Genomic DNA, 19752 nt, shown 5'->3' on the forward strand with positions numbered 1-19752 from the left:
CTGATGGGACATTTAAAGGCCTAGCTGATTACTCGCTATCCCACTAAGCCTCTGTTCTTCTCGCTGTGATACGGCCAGAAGAGACGGAGAGACAAGGGCCACGATTGTTCTTTAATCCTGGGTCTGATATGGTTGTGTCACAGAAGACTCCCGGGAATAGGGTTTGTGGGATATCTGTGCTACATTTACATCTGTGTTCTCTAGGATAAGTAGGACATCTTTGAAGTTAAGGCAAGAACTAGATAAATGTAATTGTTATTAAAAGCTGATCAATCAGTTAAACATAAGCAATCCTTATTTCATCAGGGGAACATCTAATTAAAATAAATATAATATGATCTTTCATTTTCTTTCAAAACATGAGCACGGACAACATTAGACAATCAAATAAACTTCTCTTTGTTCTTTCTCCCTCATCTTAACTATTTCAAACATGTAATTGTTCACTGTTCTCCTCTGAAAGGCTTTCAAAGTTAAAAAAAAGGGCAAGTGACATCCATTTCCTTGCAGCTAGAGTAATAAGCGTGCCCCCATGTGACAAGATGAAGTGAAACAAAACAATCACAATACATTTTTTTTTTTTATCAAAATCATTTTTGGGAGAATATTTGTTCCAGAAATTGTAAAAATGTCAAATGAATATATATTTTTTTTTAACCAACAATGGTTACTTAACATTTGTCAAGTGCTTTAGTTGATAAGCTGATACACAATCAAAACACAAAACATATGAATATTCGACAAAGCACGTTACGTAGTGGTTCTTCAGACTTAGTATCAAACGATAAGGAATATTTTGTGGTTACAGTTACGTTTTTATGTGGTTACAGTATTATAATGAGCATTTATGCAGCGCTGCTGCCCTCTGATGGTATGATGGTGCTAATGGAAGTGGCTCCGGGGGTGAAGTTTCCCTATAGATACAGATCTAGGATTAGCTTCCCCTCTCCAATCCCAACCTAACCATAGGGGAATGCAAAACTGACAAGATCAGCATCTAGGGGAAACTTCACTCGACACCATTGGAGGAGCTGCAGGTTCCGTGGCTGCAGGTTCCCTAGCTGCCGGTTCCAGAGTGATCACATATGTTCAGGGTGGTTCTGCAGACATGTGATAAACTCCTGCACAGCTTTGCCCTCAAAGCAGATCTGATACACAGAGGCAAACAACGGAAACCTACAAGACAAAACATTGCACTAAATCTCAATGCAGCAAGATGTGGTTCCATTAGCAGCACTCACACATATGTTGAGGAGAGCTTCAGTTCATACTTGCAGGTAATTTGATGAACATTTATGTTGTGAATGAGTAGAGGAATATTGGAGGAACATTTTCAGGTCATTAAATGTATTAAAAAGGTAGGCTCAGCAATTCACGAAGTAAACAAAAACATCGGGCCAATTTCCACAAGAGCGTTGAAGCACTATTTTGGTCCCATAGGCATTATGTTGTAACAGCGTGAAGCGGACACGTGCACAGGCGCAGATACTCTGTGTGAGAGCAAGCAAAGCCATAGCGCTGAGTCTCGCTTTAAGGTGAAAGCGTTTGTACTCACTTGCTGATCATGTCTCTCTTCTTGAGAATTTTGAACACCTCAGCGGAGGTTTGTGGGCCTTGCAGCTTCTGGCCATTGAGCATCTCAGCCTCTAGATCTTCAATAGACTGGAGAAGTATGCAACATAGCTAGTTACTTTACTTAAAGCATGTATCCACACTAGAGGTCGACTGATTAATCGGAATGGCCGATTAATTAGGGCCGATTTCGAGTTTTCATAACAATCGGAAAATCTGTAATTTTGGGCGCCGATATTTTTTTTTTTTTACACCTTTATTTAATCTTTATTTAACTAGCCAAGTCAGTTAAGAACACATTCTTATTTTCAATGACGGCCTAGGAATGGTGGGTTAACTGCCTTGTTCAGTGGCAGAACAACAGATTTTTACCTCGTCAGCTCAGGGATACAATCTTGCAACCTTTCAGTTAACTAGTCAACAGCATACAACCCTGCATACCACTGCTGGCTTGCTTCTGAAGCTAAGCAGGGTTGGTCCTAGTCAGTCCCTGGATGGGACACCAGATGCTGCTGGAAGTGGTGTTGGAGGGCTAGTAGGAGGCACTCCTTCCTCTGGTCTAAAAAAAAATTGCCCTGTGTAGGGTGTCGTCTTTCGTAAGGGACGTTAAACGGGTGTCCTGACTCTCTGAGGTCATTAAAGATCCCATGGCACTTATCGTAAGCGTAGGGGTGTTGACCCCGGTGTCCTGGCTAAATTCCCAATCTGACCCTCAAACCATCATGGTCACCTAATAATCCTCAGTTTACAATTGGCTCATTCATCCCCCTATAACTAATCCCCAGGTTGTTGCTGCAAATGAGAATGTGTTCTCAGTCAACTTACCTGGTAAAATAACAGATAAATAAAAAACGAGTCCAACGCTCTAACCACCTGCCTCACGAGGAGCCCACCTGTTACGCGAATGCAGTAAGTTGCTAGCTAGCATTAAACTTAATCAATCAAAATCACTAATTATGACACGGTTGATGATATTGCTAGTTTTTCTAGCGTGTCCTGCATTGCATATATTCGATGCATTCGCCAAAAAGGACTGTCGTTGCTCCAACGTGTACCTAAACACAAATGACTTTCTTAAAATCAATACACAGAAGTATATATTTTTAAGCCTGCATATTTAGCTAAAAGAAATCCAGGTTACCAGGCAATATTAACCAGGTGAAATTGTGTCACTTCTCTTGCGTTCATTGCACGCAGAGTCAGGGTATACTTCCTGTTTGGCCCTGTCCGGGGGTGTCCTCGGAGTGGGCCACAGTGTCTCCTGACCCCTCCTGTCTCAGCCTCCAGTATTTATGCTGCAGTAGTTTATGTGTCGGGGGGCTAGGGTCAGTTTGTTATATCTGGAGTACTTCTCCTGTCCTATTCGGTGTCCTGTGTGAATCTAAGTGTGCGTTCTCTAATTCTCTCCTTCTCTCTTTCTCTCTCTCGGAGGACCTGAGCCCTAGGACCATGCCCCAGGACTACCTGACATGATGACTCCAGTCCACCTGGCTGTGCTGCTGCTCCAGTTTCAACTGTTCTGCCTTATTATTATTCGACCATGCTGGTCATTTATGAACATTTGAACATCTTGGCCATGTTCTGTTATAATCTCCACCCGCCACAGCCAGAAGAGGACTGGCCATCCCACATATGCTCTCTCTAATTCTCTCTTTCTTTCTCTCTCTCGGAGGACCTGAGCCATAGGACCATGCCCCAGGAATACCTGACATGATGACTCCTTGCTGTCCCCAGTCCACCTGACTGTGCTGCTGCTCCAGTTTCAACTATTCTGCCTTATTATTATTCGACCATGCTGGTCATTTATGAACATTTGAACATCTTGACCATGTTTTGTTATAATCTCCACCCGGCACAGCCAGAAGAGGACTGGCCACCCCACATAGCCTGGTTCCTCTCTAGGTTTCTTCCTAGGTTTTGGCCTTTCTAGGGAGTTTTTCCTAGCCACCGTGCTTCTACACCTGCATTGCATGCTGTTTGGGGTTTTAGGCTGGGTTTCTGTACAGCACTTTGAGATATCAGCTGATGTACGAAGGGCTATATAAATAAATTTGATTTGATTTGTATATGCAACAGTTTGGGCTGCCTGGCTCATTGCGAACTAATTTGCCTGAATTTTACGTAATTATGACATAACATTGAAGGTTGTGCAATGTAACAGGAATATTTAGACTGATGGATGCTACCCGTTAGATAAAATACGTAACGGTTCCGTATTTCACTGAAATAATAAACGTCTTGTTTTCAAGATGATAGTTTCCGGATTCGACCATATTAATGACCTAAGGCTTGCATTTCTGTGTGTTATGTTATAATTAATTCTATGATTTGATAGAGCAGTCTAACTGAGCGGTGGTGGGCAGCAGCAGGCTCGTAAGCATTCATTCAAACAGCACTTTCGTGCGTTTTGCCAGCAGCTCTGCTGTTTATGACTTCAAGCCTATCAACTCCCGAGATTAGCCTCGTGTAACCGATATGAAATGGCTCGCTAGTTAGCGGGGTGCGCGCTAATAGCGTTTCAAACGTCACTCGTTCTGAGACTTGGAGTAGTTGTTCCCCTTGCTCTGCATGGCTAACGCTGCTTCGAGGGTGGCTGTTGTCAATGTGTTCCTGGTTCGATCCCAGGTAGGAGCGAGGAGAGGTACAGAAGCTATACTGTTACACTGGCAATACTAAAGTGCCTATAAGAACATCCAATAGTCAAATGGTATAGAGAGAAATAGTCCTATAATTCCTAGAATAATTACAACCTAAAACTTCTTACCTGGGAATATTGAAGACTCATGTTAAAAGGAACCACCAGCTTTCATATGTTCTCATGTTCTGAGCAAGGAACTTAAACGTTAGCTTTCTTACATGGCACATATTGCACTTTTACTTTCTTCTCCAACACTTTGTTTTGCATTATTTAAACCAAATTGAACATGTTTCATTATTTATTTGAGGCTAAATTGATTTTATTGATGTATTATATTAAGTTAAAATAAGTGTTCATTCAGTATTGTTGTAATTGTCATTATCACAAATCAAATGTAAAAATTGTCCGATTAATCGGTTTTGGCTTTTTTTGTCCTCCAATAATCTGTATCGGTATCGCCGTTGAAAAATCATAATCAGTCGACCTCTAATCCACACACAAACATTCCATTGGTTTCTTGAAGTAAAATCTTAACTGTTATCAACCAGACAAAACAGGTGAAAGTTGTACTGGTCACAGCAGAGTCACATCCTTGAGTCGTATTTGTCTATATATGTCACCTTGGACGTCTTGGCGAAGGCTTCGGCCACCTTGCGGTTGCGCCCCCCGTAGCAGGTGGTGATCAGGTCGGCGACCCCACAGCTCTCCAGGAAGGTCACGGAGGACACCTGGCCTTTACAGAACAGCTTGGTGAAGGCGATCATCTCCATCAGCCCCAGCCGGATCACCGCAGACTTGGTGTTGTCCCCAAAGCCCAGACCGTCACAGAACCCAGCGCCTACCGCTACAATATTCTGGGAAGGAGAGAGTGGGAAAGGAACCATAAGTGTTATCTGCAGTTTTCTACTCTTTTTCTAGCAATATTATGATTCATGGTTTGTAAAGAATTATTTGACAATGTGAGCAAATAAAACAGAGGTGCATTGCAACGAAACATAGGCCTTCTGTGTAAGTTACGTTAACGATGTAACTATACGTAGCAAAAGTTGTTCTCTTTGAGTTGAAATGTAATTTCTACCTTGAGAGCCCCACAGAGTTCTACGGTGTCACTCTCCTGCACCACGGTGATCCTGAAGTTGGGAGTCTGCAGCAGCTCTTTAAAGATATGTCCGTTTGCTTCATTCTTAGCTCCTGTTTAGGAAGTGATGGAAAGTCAAGGTACACATAACTGCATCAGTGGGAGTTGCCACACAAGCGAGGACACAAAACATTACAGCAAAAGTGTAGATAAAATTATCTAAACATTTCTTACCAATTGTGGTCTCACAGAACTTCTCATCAGCCACTTCGTTTGCAATGTTGGCCCCCATCAGGACACTAACCTCAATTTCCAGTTTCTCACGGATGATGTCAGAAATGAGCTTCAAGCCCTCGGGACCTTCATCGATGCCCTGAATAGGGATCAGGGCAGAAAAGAGATCTTAGGCTGCCTTCTATCACTCATTTTGTAACATATAACCCTAGTTACCAGCATTTGTGTGGCTGCATTTTTTGACTAGGCTGCTATTACATAATGAGTGTAAAATCATAGCCATGATGATAAATTCATACAGCTGAGACTTTCCCTGAGTGATAAGAAGCCAGAGTAAAGTCAGACATATAAATTGTATAGATTTTAGCAATGGTTTTTCGAAGTGAAAGCTGGTGTGAGAAAGAGGCAAATGACATTACTTTGATGAGGGATATCCCAATGGTTCCCTGTGCAATATGAGGTTTCATCTGATCACATAGCCTCCCAATGAACTGATGTGGAATGACAAAGATGAGTATGCTGGCCCCTTTCACCGCTTCTGTGATTTCTGGAACAGCAACCTGGTAAACCGGAGTGGGAAAAGATAGCATGATACACTGTACTATTCATGATGGATGTTACTATGTAGTAGCATTTATCGTGAATCTACATTACACAGTGGAGGCTGCTGAGGGGAGGACGGCTCATAATCAATGGCTGGAATGGAGCGAACGCAATGCCGTCAAACACGGCGAGACCATGGGTTTGATGCCCTTCCATTTTTTCCGCTCCAGCCATTACCATGATCCCGTCCTCCCCAATCAAGGTGCCACCAACCTCCTGTGATTACAAGACGTTATGTAATGTTATTTTGTTACACGGTCGATTAAGGAATTGACATAAGGGGCGGCTGGATACAATAATACACACATTATGTTTTGACACAGTGGAAAGCAAGGTATGTCAGACTGGCCGGCCATTCAAAGATGCCAACTACCTTTAGCATCTATCCATGAAGGTATATTCTGGCTGGGGGAGTTTTGTTAAGAGCCTCGATGTTCATTCTGAACGTTAACATGCATCGCTTGCGGTACGGTTTGGGAAATATAAGAAACGTATCTTTTATAGCAGCGAGAAATAATTACCCAAAAACCTAAAGTGTAAATTCCTACACACCTTTATAGTATGTCTGGGAATTTCCAGGGACTTCACAATGCCATATTATCACAATATTTAGGTGCCAATACGATATGTATTGTGATTCTCACATTTCTATGTATTGCGATTCTCACATTTCTATGTATTGCGATTCGACACTGTGATTTTATTGCGATTCAATGTTCCAAACTGTTCATCATAGCTGCAGTGGAACAAGCAAGAACATGAGAAAACAAGCTTGGATCAGTCATGGGAATAAAACTGCTGAAAACAAATTGGCTCCCTGGGGCGGCAGGGTAGCCTAGTGGTTAGAGCATTGGACGAGTAACCGGAAAGTTGCAAGATCAAACCCCGAGCTGACAAGGTACAAATCTGTCATTCCGTCCCTGAACAGGCAGTTAACCCACTGTTCCTAGGCCGTCATTGAAAATAAGAATTTGTTCTTAACTGACTTGCCTAGCTAAATAAAGGTTAAAAAAAAAGAACAAGCTATGAAGGAGTTTTGGTTTAGCTACAAACAACTAGCAAAAAAAATCATATTGCGATATTTTCAAAACTGCATGATATATTGTCAAAAGTAATATCCTGAAATGCAACTGTATAGATTGCTTGAACACCTGTGTGTAACTGGAAAGGAAATGTAGTTTGTGGTCTGGAGGAACACATTTGGCATGATATTGATCCCATACTGCGCATACACACAGCCCTATGGTTCTGTGCAAAACTGATACAGTAAGCGTTATATTTTATATTTGAAAGATTATTTCTCACTTATATGAAAGATTATTCCATGTTTCAAAAACCGCATTGCAAGCAATGATTATTGGCGTTTTCTAAACTTTAAAACAAAGCGATGGGATTATAGTTTAAATGGGCCCACCGGAAAACGGTGTTTATAGCTGAGAACCCTAGGGATAAGGCAGAATGCCTTGTTAATGCCTTGGGTTCTTGAGAACAACCCAGACGGATATGTTGTTAGCTCTGTATAGGTCAAACTTCACTCACCTTATCTGTGTGTGTCCTTTTACACAACCACAAAGCATGTCCGGAGATAGGAGATAATGTTAAGTCCGATGTATTGCCCAACTCAATGATTTGTAATCTTGAGGCAAAAAAATATCATATTAAACAAAACACAATACCTACCACATTTTTGGGAAGCTTGTGACCCGGTAGGTATTTGACGTTCTCATGCTCTGTGTTGATGATTTCTGTTAACTTTTTGCCTTCGACCATCTCTTCAAACACCCACATGTTGACAATGGGGTCAAACCTGTTGGATCTCTTTGCATTGTGACCGACGATTTTGGCTATCGCAGAGCCCCTAGGAGATGATGAAAACAGATTGAAGGGCAATGAAATAACACCATTCATATTTTCAAAATCCCAGTCGCAAAATGAACATGCTAAATATATCCTGGGGGTACCATAACCAGATTATAACTGTACACGGAATGGCTTGCATATCCCCAAACCTTCAAATCAAACGTTATGTTTGATATTCTATGAAACTACAAGCACTTAGTTGGCTACATTATGAATCAATCAGTGGAATTAATGACGATACAATGTTGTCGAATGCAGGCACATGCAAATTGAGAAAGTGGATAAATATACCAGTTTCCAGATCCAACGATGCACACTTTCTTAGCAGGCATTTTTAAGGTAGAGTAGCAGGCAGGATTCCTTTAACAGTGTTAACAGATCAGTAAAATGCCGTGTTTATAACCATAACTTCCTTATACGCCATAGTCGTGTGGGCAGCACATTATTTTTTAGCACACCGCCCTTTTTGTACTTGTTTATAAAAGAAGGGAAAGGTTTGTACGTGTTAGATAACAGTAGGGTTATTCTGGGTGTGCTACCACGACGAACATTAATGCATGGAGAAAGTCCTATAGTTTTCTCGATTTGCAGAGCTCGGAGGAAAAACAAAATTATCACTGTCTGTCATGCAACATGACTGGAATATATGCTGGCGGTAGCTCGATGGGGTGGGTATGTGCAGGATATATTTGGTTGCATTTGTAGAATTGGACAAACTTTGTATGCTAAAATATTCCCCTTTTTTTTGCCAATACGGAAGTCCTTTCATGGAATTGAATCACATGACTTCAGGACCGCGTCATCGTGAAGCCTGTTAGCAGCGATTTGGATCATGTAAACACCAAGCTAACAACCTAGCACGCCACTGTTTTTATAAGAATATGTTGTGATGGATGACTTAATCAGTCGTTTAGATAGCTATCGTTCATGGAAAAACGATGTGTTTTGTCAAGCCATAAACAGAAAAAGTAAATCTGTGAGCAAGGCCTTCAAGTTAGCAAATCAGTCTAGCGTTTGATGTGTGGCTAGCGCTGAAGCTAGCTAGCCAGCTGGCTAGCGTTTCTGGCACGGTTTGTAGCTTGTTAGCTAACTATAACGTTGGCTATGACTATGCAAGGGGAAACCGCCAGTGCACTACGAATATCGGACAGTGAAGGGAAACTGGATGTCTTTCCCCAGAAAGGGACGCCTGGTAGTTCTGGGAGAGGGAGTTCTAAAGGCTGGCAGTACAGGTATGATGACTGTCTAGCTAGCTAGGCTAATTCTATGATTTAGCCATATCTGGCTAACCTGGTTAACTGCAGTGATGTGTTTGGCTAATAGGCAGTGCAACACGTCTTCAGTTGGTAACTATAATTAGCAAGCCCTTGGTCAAATGTTAGTTTCTAGCTTTTCTTAGCTGAGTTTACTGACTTCGCTATTAGTTAATTAACAGGCTAGCCAGAGTTGAATCAGAGGTTCATTTGGAGTTGAACTTTGCCAACTCACTGCTGTTATTGTAGCATAACTAGCTTTTTTTTTACTAACTGTCAATCATTTTCTCAATCTCTGTTCAGTGACCACATGGAAAATATTGATGGTTGCCTGATGAAATACACCAACCTGGTAACAGGATGGCAATATAGGTGAGTGGGCAGCCCAGGTTGAAGAACATTGATGAAAAAGTGCTATGTGCATTTAATAAAAGTATTTACAATATGATCAAATCGACTACACATACTATTAAATAGATTCAATGTTTTGCCAACAAGCATCTTGAGCTCAAGGGCATTGGGCCAGTAACCAAAAGGTCACTAGTTTGAATCCCTGAGCTGACCAGATGAAAAATCTGTATATGCCCTTGAGCAAGGCACTCAACCCTATTTTCTCATGTAAGTCGCTCTGTATAAGAGCGTCTTCTAAATTACTCAAATGTAAATCTTTTTGATTGAACGTTCTTCTCTTCGTGCAGGTTCTTTGTCCTCAACAATGAGGCAGGGTTGTTGGAGTACTTTGTCAATGAGCAGTCCAGGCCCCAGAAACCTCGCGGGACACTCCCCTTGGCAGGGGCGGTCATATCCCCCAGCGACGAGGACTCCCACACCTTCACGGTCAATGCCATAAGTGGGGAACAATACAAGCTCCGAGGTAAAACACACACACACTATTGTCTCTCACACTCACCAATCAAAACAGCTACAACAACTCCTACAAGAGTGTCATGTTGTATGAGTTGCCTACTACAGGACATGTTATCATTTCAGCACAATGTTATTATATCCTAAATGAATCAGTCAGTTGTTGGACAGGCAAGATACACATATAGTCACTGTCAGACTATTGGACCAAGACTTTATGAAGGGGAGACAGCTTGTAAAACGTTATCCTCGGTCAAGAGAGGGATAACATTGTCGTTATTGATCCATGCAGAGATTCACTCGGCTGCACTGTAATGAGCTCTCACTGTTAGGCAACAAACTAAAGAAAACTGACCGAAACAGGGATGCACTAACTGAACATATCCAATAGGAAACTAATTTTCAGTTGCAAAACATTTTGCAACGGTGTGCACTAATGAATGTGACCCTGTGGTGGTGGTGGTGTTGTGTGTGTGTGTGTGTGTCCCAGCCACGGATGCCAAAGAGAGACAGCACTGGGTGAGCCGGCTGCAGATCTGCACGCAGCACCACACTGAGGCCATGGGGAAGGTAAAGGCAAGGGCTTTTCATCTGACACACACCCACTTTCGCAGATGCATATATACACACAGTTGCATGCGTACACAGACGGGCACACGCACTCCCCACCACAAGCTCTTTCTCACTCGCAACAATGTTTTCCCTTGATCCAAACACTCTACTAGCTCGTTTTGTTATGCAATCCCATTGATCGTGTCCATGGTTGCCTGTAACATGAGCTTCATAACAGAAGTGCAGAGGGGATGTCTTGTATATAGATTAGGTGTAGTAGTGTTTTTGCTTGATAATGAGAACACATTGATGGGGAACTCGAGCTACTATTCATTTAGCGTAGTTATGAGCCAATACCATCCTAGATGCCAGCCTTTGAGTGTAGTGTTGTAACGCGCCAAAGAGGGGGGGGGGGGGGGGGGGCACTTCCTTATAAAACAAACAGGTTTGATCTTACTTACCTGGCTGAAGTCAGTGAGTCAGCATTACTCAGTGGGATTTCCTTCCTAACAGATTTCCACTTTCCATTGAAATACTGATAAGACAGAAAGTGACAAACCACAAGAATGATGCTATCTCTATTCTTGGATAAATTGTGGCGTAACCATAACTTGATTCAGTACTTCACATTATTGGCCTTAATTCGTCTCGCATCTTGAGCACTTGAGTTGAAGACAATCAACATTTTACATTACACATTGACATGACACCATAAGGTCACACAAATAGTCACAAACAAGATAGCACCATAGGTTAAAATTCCCCTAGGTACAGATCTAGGATCCTCTTCCCCTCCCACAATCCTAACTGTAACTAATAGAGAGGGGACTCATCATTGATATAACTTGTTTTAACATGGACTTTTCCATTGAGGGCTTCCACCATTTTGAAAGTAGTCAACTGGTGGGGATTCCTATAAGTTGGGTGCAATCAGCTGAAGAAGACAATGGACTAAGCCTTAATGTCACTGCCCATGCTGTCACACACACTATAATGGCACAGATACAAAGATGAGTCCTCTATCTCTATGCTGTAACCATTAGTGAGGGAAATGACCCAATATCAGCATCTAGGGGTAACTTTACTTACATTCCACAAGCTCAAATGATCAAAATATACTTTTCACAACATCCTATCACAGATGAGATGCACTGTATGACAAATATGTTCTGTCTTTGTCCAGAGTAACCCTCCACCCAAGTCTCGCAGCTACTCCATGGCGTCTCAAGGGAGCGCCAGCTCGCCCCTGTCCCAGCGCAGGCCTAGCCAGCTCCAGAACCAGAACGCGGCCTCCTTCTTCAGCATGACTCAGCTCCACAAGGGCTCCTCCCTGTACTCCTCCAAGAGGTCCCTGCTGCCCGACCATCTGCTTGACGCCAGAGAGGTAGGCTGGGGATAGGGACGGTAGCTATTACCTTATGAACCAAAATAGAACTGGGGTTTAGCATAGCTTTAAGTTTTTTCTCAGTGTTTTGTATTTATTTTCCATCCAATGTTTTTTTTAATAACTTTGCGTCTCAACAGGAATAGCCGGTGGTAGAGAGAAGAATATCTCTTCTGCCTTATTTGAAATGTGTTTTGTCTTCGAGGGTATTCTCTTAGTCTTTTAACCCAGCTTTTTTTTTTGTCATTTTATGAAGACCTTTCATCTAGGACTAGGTTACAGGGACTTCTTCTTTTAATCTAATGACGAATACGGTAAGCACATTTATACATCTGTATCAACGCACTCCTCCGGTTCCTTCCGCTCTTCTTACTCCTAGATGATGACCCAGGCCCAGGGCCAGCACCGAGACCTGATCCAGACCATCGAGGGCCTGCCACCGGCCGCGGGCCCCCTCTCCCCGCTGGACCAGGACCTGCTGATGCTCAAGGCCACCTCCATGGCCACCATGAACTGCCTCAACGATTGCCTGCACATCCTGCAGCTGCAGCAGGTGGCCCGCCAGAAGAGCTCCCTGGGAGGTGAGGGTGAAGGCTGGGGGCCTGGAGGGGAGGGGGAGTAGGTCACTACTGGTGACATTAATGAGTGTTAATTTATGGATGAACTCCAATGAAAAGAAGGGGATCTGTGTGCATGCACGGTTAGTTTTAGATCTTTATTGCCAGGCTTTCTCAGATTTGCCTTCTAGATGCAGGTTAATTTACCACTGAAGAGAGCACGGTAGAAACGGTTTAAGTTACCTTTTCTTTGCCCCATTGCTCAAAGTTAGCCATGGAAGTCTACATGGATTAAAGGTGGTTTGTTTCCAAGAATGGTTTTAGTCGTGTTTAGTTTGTATGCGACATGTACTAGACACCCATCATGTGCTTGCACAATTCTACCTCACAAATCATGGAATTGCACATGTAGACCCTCCCAGTCCAGATGTACTCCGAAAGCCGACAGTGGAATTATTTTCAATAATTTATGAAGGAGCGGTACTTATTCTTACCGGCTGTCTAGGGTGGTAACCAGATCTCTCATTGGGTAACTGAGTAATAACCGCTCTCCCAATTAACCACCTTTCTTCCTTTTTGCTCACACAGCACCATACTGACAGCCAAGAGACTTACCAAAAGTAGAATGGCTGCTACGATCTCAGCCATTTCTTTTGACTGAGCCAACCAGACATTGTGGAATAGGGGAAAAGTTCCCAGTTTGACGTAGGAGATCGTAAGCGATCTTGTTACCTGGCATCCATATTTCATTAGGCCCACGAACAGGACTGAACCTGGGGACTAGCCAATCAGGAAAAGTTGTCAAGGATTGTGTGGGCCATGCTAATTTGAATGGGTCTCGCCTCCCACCCAAACACCCATAGAAATACCCTATGTGGCGCTAATGCTAACCCACCAATCAGGCGAGGACATTTCCTGTTGGCGGGGCATGAAACGTATCTCGATACTCACCCGGGATCGGATTAACGTCTCCATCCTGTGGTCCTGGGGAACTGTCAGAGGAACAAGCCAGCCAGCCACCCCATCTAGCCAGCCTGGGTGTTTTTTTGAATGGTCGCTGCATACAACCTAGTTTTGGTCCGGTAGTTTCAAGGGGCCTCGTAGTGTAGCCTTGTAGCCTAGCATGAGTACCTCTGAGCTGAAGGCCGCTGCGGCCGCCGCTGTGTCAATTGTTACAGGGCCCACCATCGAGTGGCTGGAGCCCAAGCTGCCTGACATCCTGAAGAACGGCGGGCCCTTGGACAGCTTCAGCACTGAGGGAGGGCTGCTGGAGGGCGGCCTCCTGGAGCGCGGCCTCCTGGAGCTGAGTGCCACGGAGCCCTGCAGTTTCTCTGGGGTAAGGACACAGAACATTACTAGACCCAAAAGGCCTTTTCACACTATCAAGCCAAAGTCTACTGACATGAGGCTGTATGTATCAAGCTCTGAGTAGGAGTGCTGATCTAGGATCATCCATATAATCCTATTCATTATGATCTAAAAGGAAAAACAGATCCTAGATCAGCACTGATACTCTTAGACTTTCTGAATGAAGGTGGCCTGGTTACGCATCCAGCACAGTTACTGGAACTGTGCTGGAAAGGGCCATGTGGAAAGTGATGTAGGTGTATCTCTTTGGACAGGACAGTTTGACTTCAGTACTTTTCATTTAATAATTAAATAAATATTAACATTTTTAATTATCAATTTGTCTATCTAACAATGTGTTCATGGTCAGATGAGGATGGTAAAGTAAGTAACTAAATAAAGGCCTTTTTATTTTCAATCATGGCTTTTTATTGTTGGTGCTTCAGCTTGACTGTTTTTCAAGATGCAAGCCACAACTTTTGTTGTTCTCAAAGTAAATATTGTATCCCCTGCCAGGAGGAGATTGACGGGGAGGATGAGGTGGAGGACGCCTTCACGGAAAAGGAGGAGGAACTGGTGGCGGTGGAGGAAGAGCGCAGTGTTGTCCTACACCTGCTCTCGCAGCTCAAGCTGGGCATGGACCTCACGCGGGTAGGTCGAGTTTCACAAAGCTGCACCCCCCCCCCCCCCCCGGACACAGCCTGAAACATACATCGGGCTGGACCAAGGCCCAGCTAGACAGACCATAGTAGTGTCTTGTTTCCCGTCCTCTGATTGGCTAATGTAAAGGACTGCATTACTGGAGTTAAGAAATGCCTCGGTTTGTCGTTTCGTTCCTCTTGTTGACTTCATAGTGGAGCTGGGTGATGAATTGATGCGATAACAATAAATAGAATTATACGTTTTAAAGTTAATGTGCACCAGTTTTTATTGGTATTATCTTTTAAACTAATACTACTAGTTTGATAGTTGTAGCCATCAGTTTTCCCATTAACAATCCTCCATATTAGCAAACTTATTTTGTTTCAAACTTCACATTTCTCTAGTATAGGTTACAAAATTCCTGCACTAAGTGATCAGTGTTAATAATTTTCGGTCATCGTACCAGCTCTACTTCAGTGAAATTCAGTTTCCCATGGTTAGCAGCAGCTAGTGTAGGCTCAAAGCCTGTTGGGTGTCGGATGGTGGATGTATTCTCATTGACCATCAAATTAAAATTGAAGCTTTCTTTAAAATCATCTTTACCTCATAGCTACATGTCATTATAGATCACACACTAGGTTATTGAACAGTTGTCAACTCACCTGCTTTATTAAAGGTCATAAATAGTTCTGTCTCCTCAGGTGGTGCTGCCCACCTTCATCCTGGAGAAGCGCTCCTTGCTAGAGATGTACGCTGACTTCATGTCCCACCCGGACCTGTTCGTAGCCATCACAGACGGCCAAGGGCCCGAGGAGCGCATGGTGTGCTTCGTCGAGTACTACCTCACCTCCTTCCACGAAGGCCGCAAGGGCGCCATCGCCAAGAAGCCCTACAACCCCATCATCGGCGAGAGCTTCCACTGCTCCTGGAAGGTGCCCAGGTCAGGGGAACCCGCCAAGGATGCCCCCTCGCTCTCCTCTCCTCCCCAGGGAAGCCCCACCACCGAGGGAGAGAACGGCAGTTACCAGTTGCGCTTCGTGGCTGAGCAGGTGTCCCACCACCCACCCGTGTCGGGCTTCTATGCCGAGTGCCCCGAGAGGCAGATGTGCGTCAACACCCACGTGTGGACCAAGAGCAAGTTCATGGGCATGTCTATCGGGGTGTCCATGATCGGGGAAGGTAAGGCCGGCCAGAGACTGGGTATCGATTATTGCACCGTCTGTGCATGCTAGCACCAGAGTGGTTGGTGCTAAACCCCTGGCTAAAAATGGTCTGTAATATGCATCTGTCTAATGCTAACAGGATATAAACTATAATGTAATCTGTATGTGTAGGCTGCCTATACCTGCTGGAGCATGACGAGGAGTACACGTTCACACTGCCCTGTGCCTACGCCCGCTCCATCCTTACCGTGCCCTGGGTGGAATTGGGGGGAAAGGTAAATGTGAACTGCACCAAGTCGGGATACTCCGCAGTCATCACCTTCCAGACCAAGCCCTTCTACGGAGGAAAACTGCACAAGTGAGTGCCCCTCACAGAGCTCGCACACACCTGCAGAGGAATATATAATGCTGTCAATAAATTGTTGCATTGGCTTTAGGTTAGGTTTATGTCCCTGTGCCGTTACAGCTTCATAAAGTAATTTCCATGTTATGTTACTGTGTGTTTTATTTTTTTAATTTTTTTTTTAGATTTAAACAATTAATTTTTTTATAGATCCTAGGACTCCCTGCAACACAGTGACTGAGTGGATTATCCTGGCTAAATAAAGATGAATTGATATTGAGTTAGTGTGTTTGAGAAATTTACAAAAGCCACAACTCTTTGGATTGAAGTGACCTCAAATTGTTTTGCATAATTTGCGTGGAGAGGCTGTGTTGGTTGATGTTGGTTGATATCGTTGGCCATGTGTCCTTCTGCTCTCGTGGCGCCTCACGCAGGGTGACGGCGGAGGTAAAGCACAACGCCACCAACGCCGTGGTGTGCCGCGTGCAGGGCGAGTGGAACGGCGTGCTCGAGTTCAGCTACCAGAACGGCGACACACGCATGGTGGACGTCACCAAGCTGCCCGTCACCAAGAAGCGGGTGCGCCCCAACGACAAGCAAGGACCAACTGAATCAAGGTTAGACAAAAAAAGTAAATTCATATTTGCTTTTTTTATATTTAATATGCTCAGATTTGCTTTCATGTGAGGTTGTGGCATAGATGAGGACTGTAGAATAAAATAAGATGTTTAGTTAATTCTGGCGCTGTCACCTCTATTGTTGATTTATTGTGTCTTGTCCCATTTAATAGTCATGATACAAATAGATCACTCTGGGGTTTTTTTAGGCGCCTGTGGCAGCACGTGACTGAGTCGCTGCGTCAGAAAGACATTGAGAAGGCCACGGAGTACAAGAGGATCCTGGAGGAGAGACAGAGGACCGAGGAGAGACACCGCACTGAGACCGAGACCCCGTGGAGGACCAGATATTTTGAGAGCGAGGTACGTAGGACATCATCTTGACAAACCTTCTTGTATTTAGCGTGCTTGCTTCAGCAAAGACCTAGGGGATCTTTGGGCAGACATGCTGTTGTACAGCTGACGCAAGCGCACACATTTTCTTCAGGAAACGTTCTATTATTATTGTTTCGTTAAGCGGTCAGACATTTTGACACCCACATTTCCGAGAAGAATGCAAGGATAATGAACACATGATATCTAATGAGGCATTTACAGTTTATATTCAGGAATAAATGGATCTGTCAGACATTTATAGGTTGAAATGACAATTGAGTAATCGGAAATCTCACAGATTGTACTTTTTATTTTTTTGTCATGTTTTCTATTGTCTTCTTTCTGTGCTAGGGCGAAGGCTGGATGTATCACAAACCACTGTGGAAAGCACCCACTCTGAAAACTTAGTCCTACCGGTCAGCGAGATCCCATCATCGATAACGGGTGTAGCCACGAGACTGACGCTCTCTTTTGGTTTGTGTGTGTGTGTGTGTGCGCGCGCGTGCTAGTGTGTGGGGTTATTTCCTAAACGGTCGAGGTAAAGCGCAACCTCCACTTGCATGCATACAGATGCAAAAGTATTGGGGAAGCCCTATAACGTGACGACAGGCTATATAGTTTCATCTCACGACATCTCATGTATAATCGACTCTGAATGAGGACATTTCTCCCTGTACAGATAAAAAGGTACTCCGTTTACGCCGCCTTAACAACCGTGTGACGCCGCGCTCGTTTGGATTGTTTAAAGTGTTGAAGAATCACGGTTCAGCAGAGGGGAGGTTTGTTTTGTTTTACAGTGATGTCGCACACGAGACCGAGAATCGAAGTGCATCTTTCAAAGTACACAATTGACGTTCGAAGGTGTGAACTGGATATCCATACTTTGGGACGTGATTGGCAAGGCCCGGGTCATGTTCATTAGGGCATGTGACAGAATGGAAAATGAGTTCTTATTTGATATGTGCATACAGTCCCTCCCTGTTTCAGTGAGTTTAATTCCGTTTGGTGCCTAATGACACAGCTTGGATAAGACGCACACAACCTGTCACTACAATGAACAAGTTTAAAATGGGGACAATGTTCCTGAATTCATACTGTAGGTAATGAATGACATTACTCCTTTTGGTTTTGCTCAGAAGTCTCAATTTTGGAGGATTCCATCGTTCAGAATGAATGACAAGGCTTGGCCTGATACAGATAGTATTTTAACGATTTAGGCCCGCAAAGTGAATGCATTTTTTGATATGAGATGTATGATAAAGCAACGATAATTTATTTCGCAGTCCCAAAGGGATATAGTTCTCCTTCCTTGCTTGAGGAATTTTGGAAAATGGAACACATGATGAGCAATGTCTTTTTTTCCCCGTTTGTGTACTGCAAGTATTATACTCTGGTTACTATGTCTGAATTCCACAATATAATGTTTTGTTAAAGCTTTTAACCAAATTAATTTGTTTTCATATGCTAACAAATGTTTTACTTATTTTTCTGTTTAAGAATGAATGTTAACCTCCTGGATATCTCAGTCCGTCTGTTCTGATTTGGAGAACAGAATATAACTAATATCGTCACCTTTATTTGTTGGTTTTGAATGAGATTGTGCCCTCGCGGTGTTTCTTTTCAAAAAAGAAGCTACGGTTCTCAAATTGTCATTCCCCTCCCCAAATGTATGTAAAATGCACAGAAGTGGAGTCTCATGAACACTAATGCAGTCAATATCAGCCTGGAAAGGTGTCCCCAACCCCTTTTTGATAGGTAGAATGCAAAGAGAAGACCTGCTTGAAGCATGGGATGTGATTTTTAACTCCGCATTGATAACCTGCTCTCTCCACGTCATGGTGCCTTAAGCAATCTCTTCCTATGTGCTTCTTCCAGTCCAAGATTATAGCATACCCCCCCAGGGATGGATTACTGCATTTGGAAGTCAGCTAATTCATAGCAGTTTCACACTGCTGTTCTACACATTTTGGCCTGAGTACATTTAGCTGTTTTAAAGCTCATTTTGGGCAATTCTACATATGATATCTGGGGGCCCCTGACCTCCAAGGGGAAGCGGCCCGTTGAGGTCGGGGACCCCGGGGCATATGCCCTGCGTGCGAGTTCTGTAATCCAGCCCTGTTCGTTTCCCCGGCACTGTTATGAATGATGCAATCGTATGTAAATACTGATTAGTTTTGGGGTATTTGTTGCGTTCTTTCCTGTTTTGAAGAAAGACATTAGTAGCGCAGACCCCTGAATGGTGTTTTACACGTCGACTTGGTGGTTTGGAATATTACTCGTTTGTCTTGCTGACCTGTGAAATGCACTGACATTGAAGGAAACATGACTCCTTGTAGACTAAGATATGTGTGGTAATGACTGATTAAATAAATTGCCTATCAATTGAGTATCGTGTTAACTCTTTCGCCCCCAAAAAATAGCTGCTCATACAACAGAGTAATATTTGGTAACCCGATACATTTTCCTTATTGACTGTATTACTTAAATCATGAAACTGCTCAGTATTTTAAAGTGGATTCCTTGCTGACAATGGGTGCATCTCAATACTCTTCAAATGGGTGTGTAGTGACCCACAATCAATACATTCTGTACATTTCTTTACATTTTGTGTTTGGCTAAACAGTTTAGGTTGGGCAGAAATTGAGTCCCTCATGAGAAGCACACGTTCAA

At 43.4% G+C, this 19752-nt stretch overlaps 2 protein-coding genes across 4 annotated transcripts; one reads left to right on the forward strand and one right to left on the reverse strand.

Moving 5' to 3' along the window:
- Positions 1 to 561: 561 nt before the first annotated feature.
- LOC139413015 (glycerol-3-phosphate dehydrogenase [NAD(+)], cytoplasmic-like) lies at positions 562 to 8505 on the reverse strand. The gene is made up of 8 exons (XM_071159985.1): positions 8277 to 8505; positions 7806 to 7983; positions 5942 to 6082; positions 5523 to 5661; positions 5289 to 5401; positions 4831 to 5064; positions 1556 to 1662; positions 562 to 1176 (listed from the first exon to the last, which is right to left on the reverse strand). The coding sequence occupies exons 1-8, from the start codon at positions 8315 to 8317 to the stop codon at positions 1080 to 1082; spliced, it is 1050 nt and encodes a 349-aa protein (XP_071016086.1). The 5' UTR covers positions 8318 to 8505; the 3' UTR covers positions 562 to 1079.
- An 11-nt stretch (positions 8506 to 8516) lies between these two features.
- On the forward strand, positions 8517 to 19468 carry LOC139413014 (oxysterol-binding protein-related protein 11-like). Of its 3 annotated transcripts, none has more exons than XM_071159983.1 (13): positions 8517 to 8653; positions 9542 to 9610; positions 9937 to 10112; positions 10593 to 10672; positions 11838 to 12038; positions 12418 to 12619; positions 13774 to 13931; positions 14459 to 14593; positions 15286 to 15763; positions 15919 to 16105; positions 16525 to 16707; positions 16917 to 17070; positions 17434 to 19468. In XM_071159983.1, exons 1-13 carry the CDS (start codon positions 8619 to 8621, stop codon positions 17488 to 17490), a joined length of 2115 nt encoding a protein of 704 aa, XP_071016084.1. In that variant the 5' UTR covers positions 8517 to 8618; the 3' UTR covers positions 17491 to 19468. The 3 variants fall into 3 exon arrangements, with proteins under 3 accessions (XP_071016084.1, XP_071016083.1, XP_071016082.1); XM_071159982.1 differs by having other exon boundaries at positions 8647 to 9217; XM_071159981.1 differs by lacking the exon at positions 8517 to 8653 and adding an exon at positions 9022 to 9217 and having other exon boundaries at positions 14462 to 14593.
- Positions 19469 to 19752: the final 284 nt, after the last annotated feature.

This window comes from Oncorhynchus clarkii, chromosome 7 (genome assembly GCF_045791955.1).
Source record: "Oncorhynchus clarkii lewisi isolate Uvic-CL-2024 chromosome 7, UVic_Ocla_1.0, whole genome shotgun sequence".
Taxonomy (NCBI): domain Eukaryota; kingdom Metazoa; phylum Chordata; class Actinopteri; order Salmoniformes; family Salmonidae; genus Oncorhynchus; species Oncorhynchus clarkii.

Excerpts from the sequence above, each read along its gene's own strand:
- LOC139413014 (XM_071159982.1), top strand. The coding sequence starts at position 9,090 with ATGACTATGCAAGGGGAAACCGCCAGTGCACTACGAATATCGGACAGT. Across the intron at positions 12,620-13,773 it reads CCAGAAGAGCTCCCTGGGAG|GGCCCACCATCGAGTGGCTG; the intron begins GTGAGGGTGAAG and ends CAATTGTTACAG. Across the intron at positions 17,071-17,433 it reads CCAGATATTTTGAGAGCGAG|GGCGAAGGCTGGATGTATCA; the intron begins GTACGTAGGACA and ends TTTCTGTGCTAG.
- LOC139413015 (XM_071159985.1), bottom strand. The coding sequence starts at position 8,317 with ATGCCTGCTAAGAAAGTGTGCATCGTTGGATCTGGAAACTG. Across the intron at positions 5,065-5,288 it reads AACTCTGTGGGGCTCTCAAG|AATATTGTAGCGGTAGGCGC; the intron begins GTAGAAATTACA and ends TCTCCTTCCCAG. Across the intron at positions 1,177-1,555 it reads AAGAGAGACATGATCAGCAA|GTTTCCGTTGTTTGCCTCTG; the intron begins GTGAGTACAAAC and ends TTTGTCTTGTAG.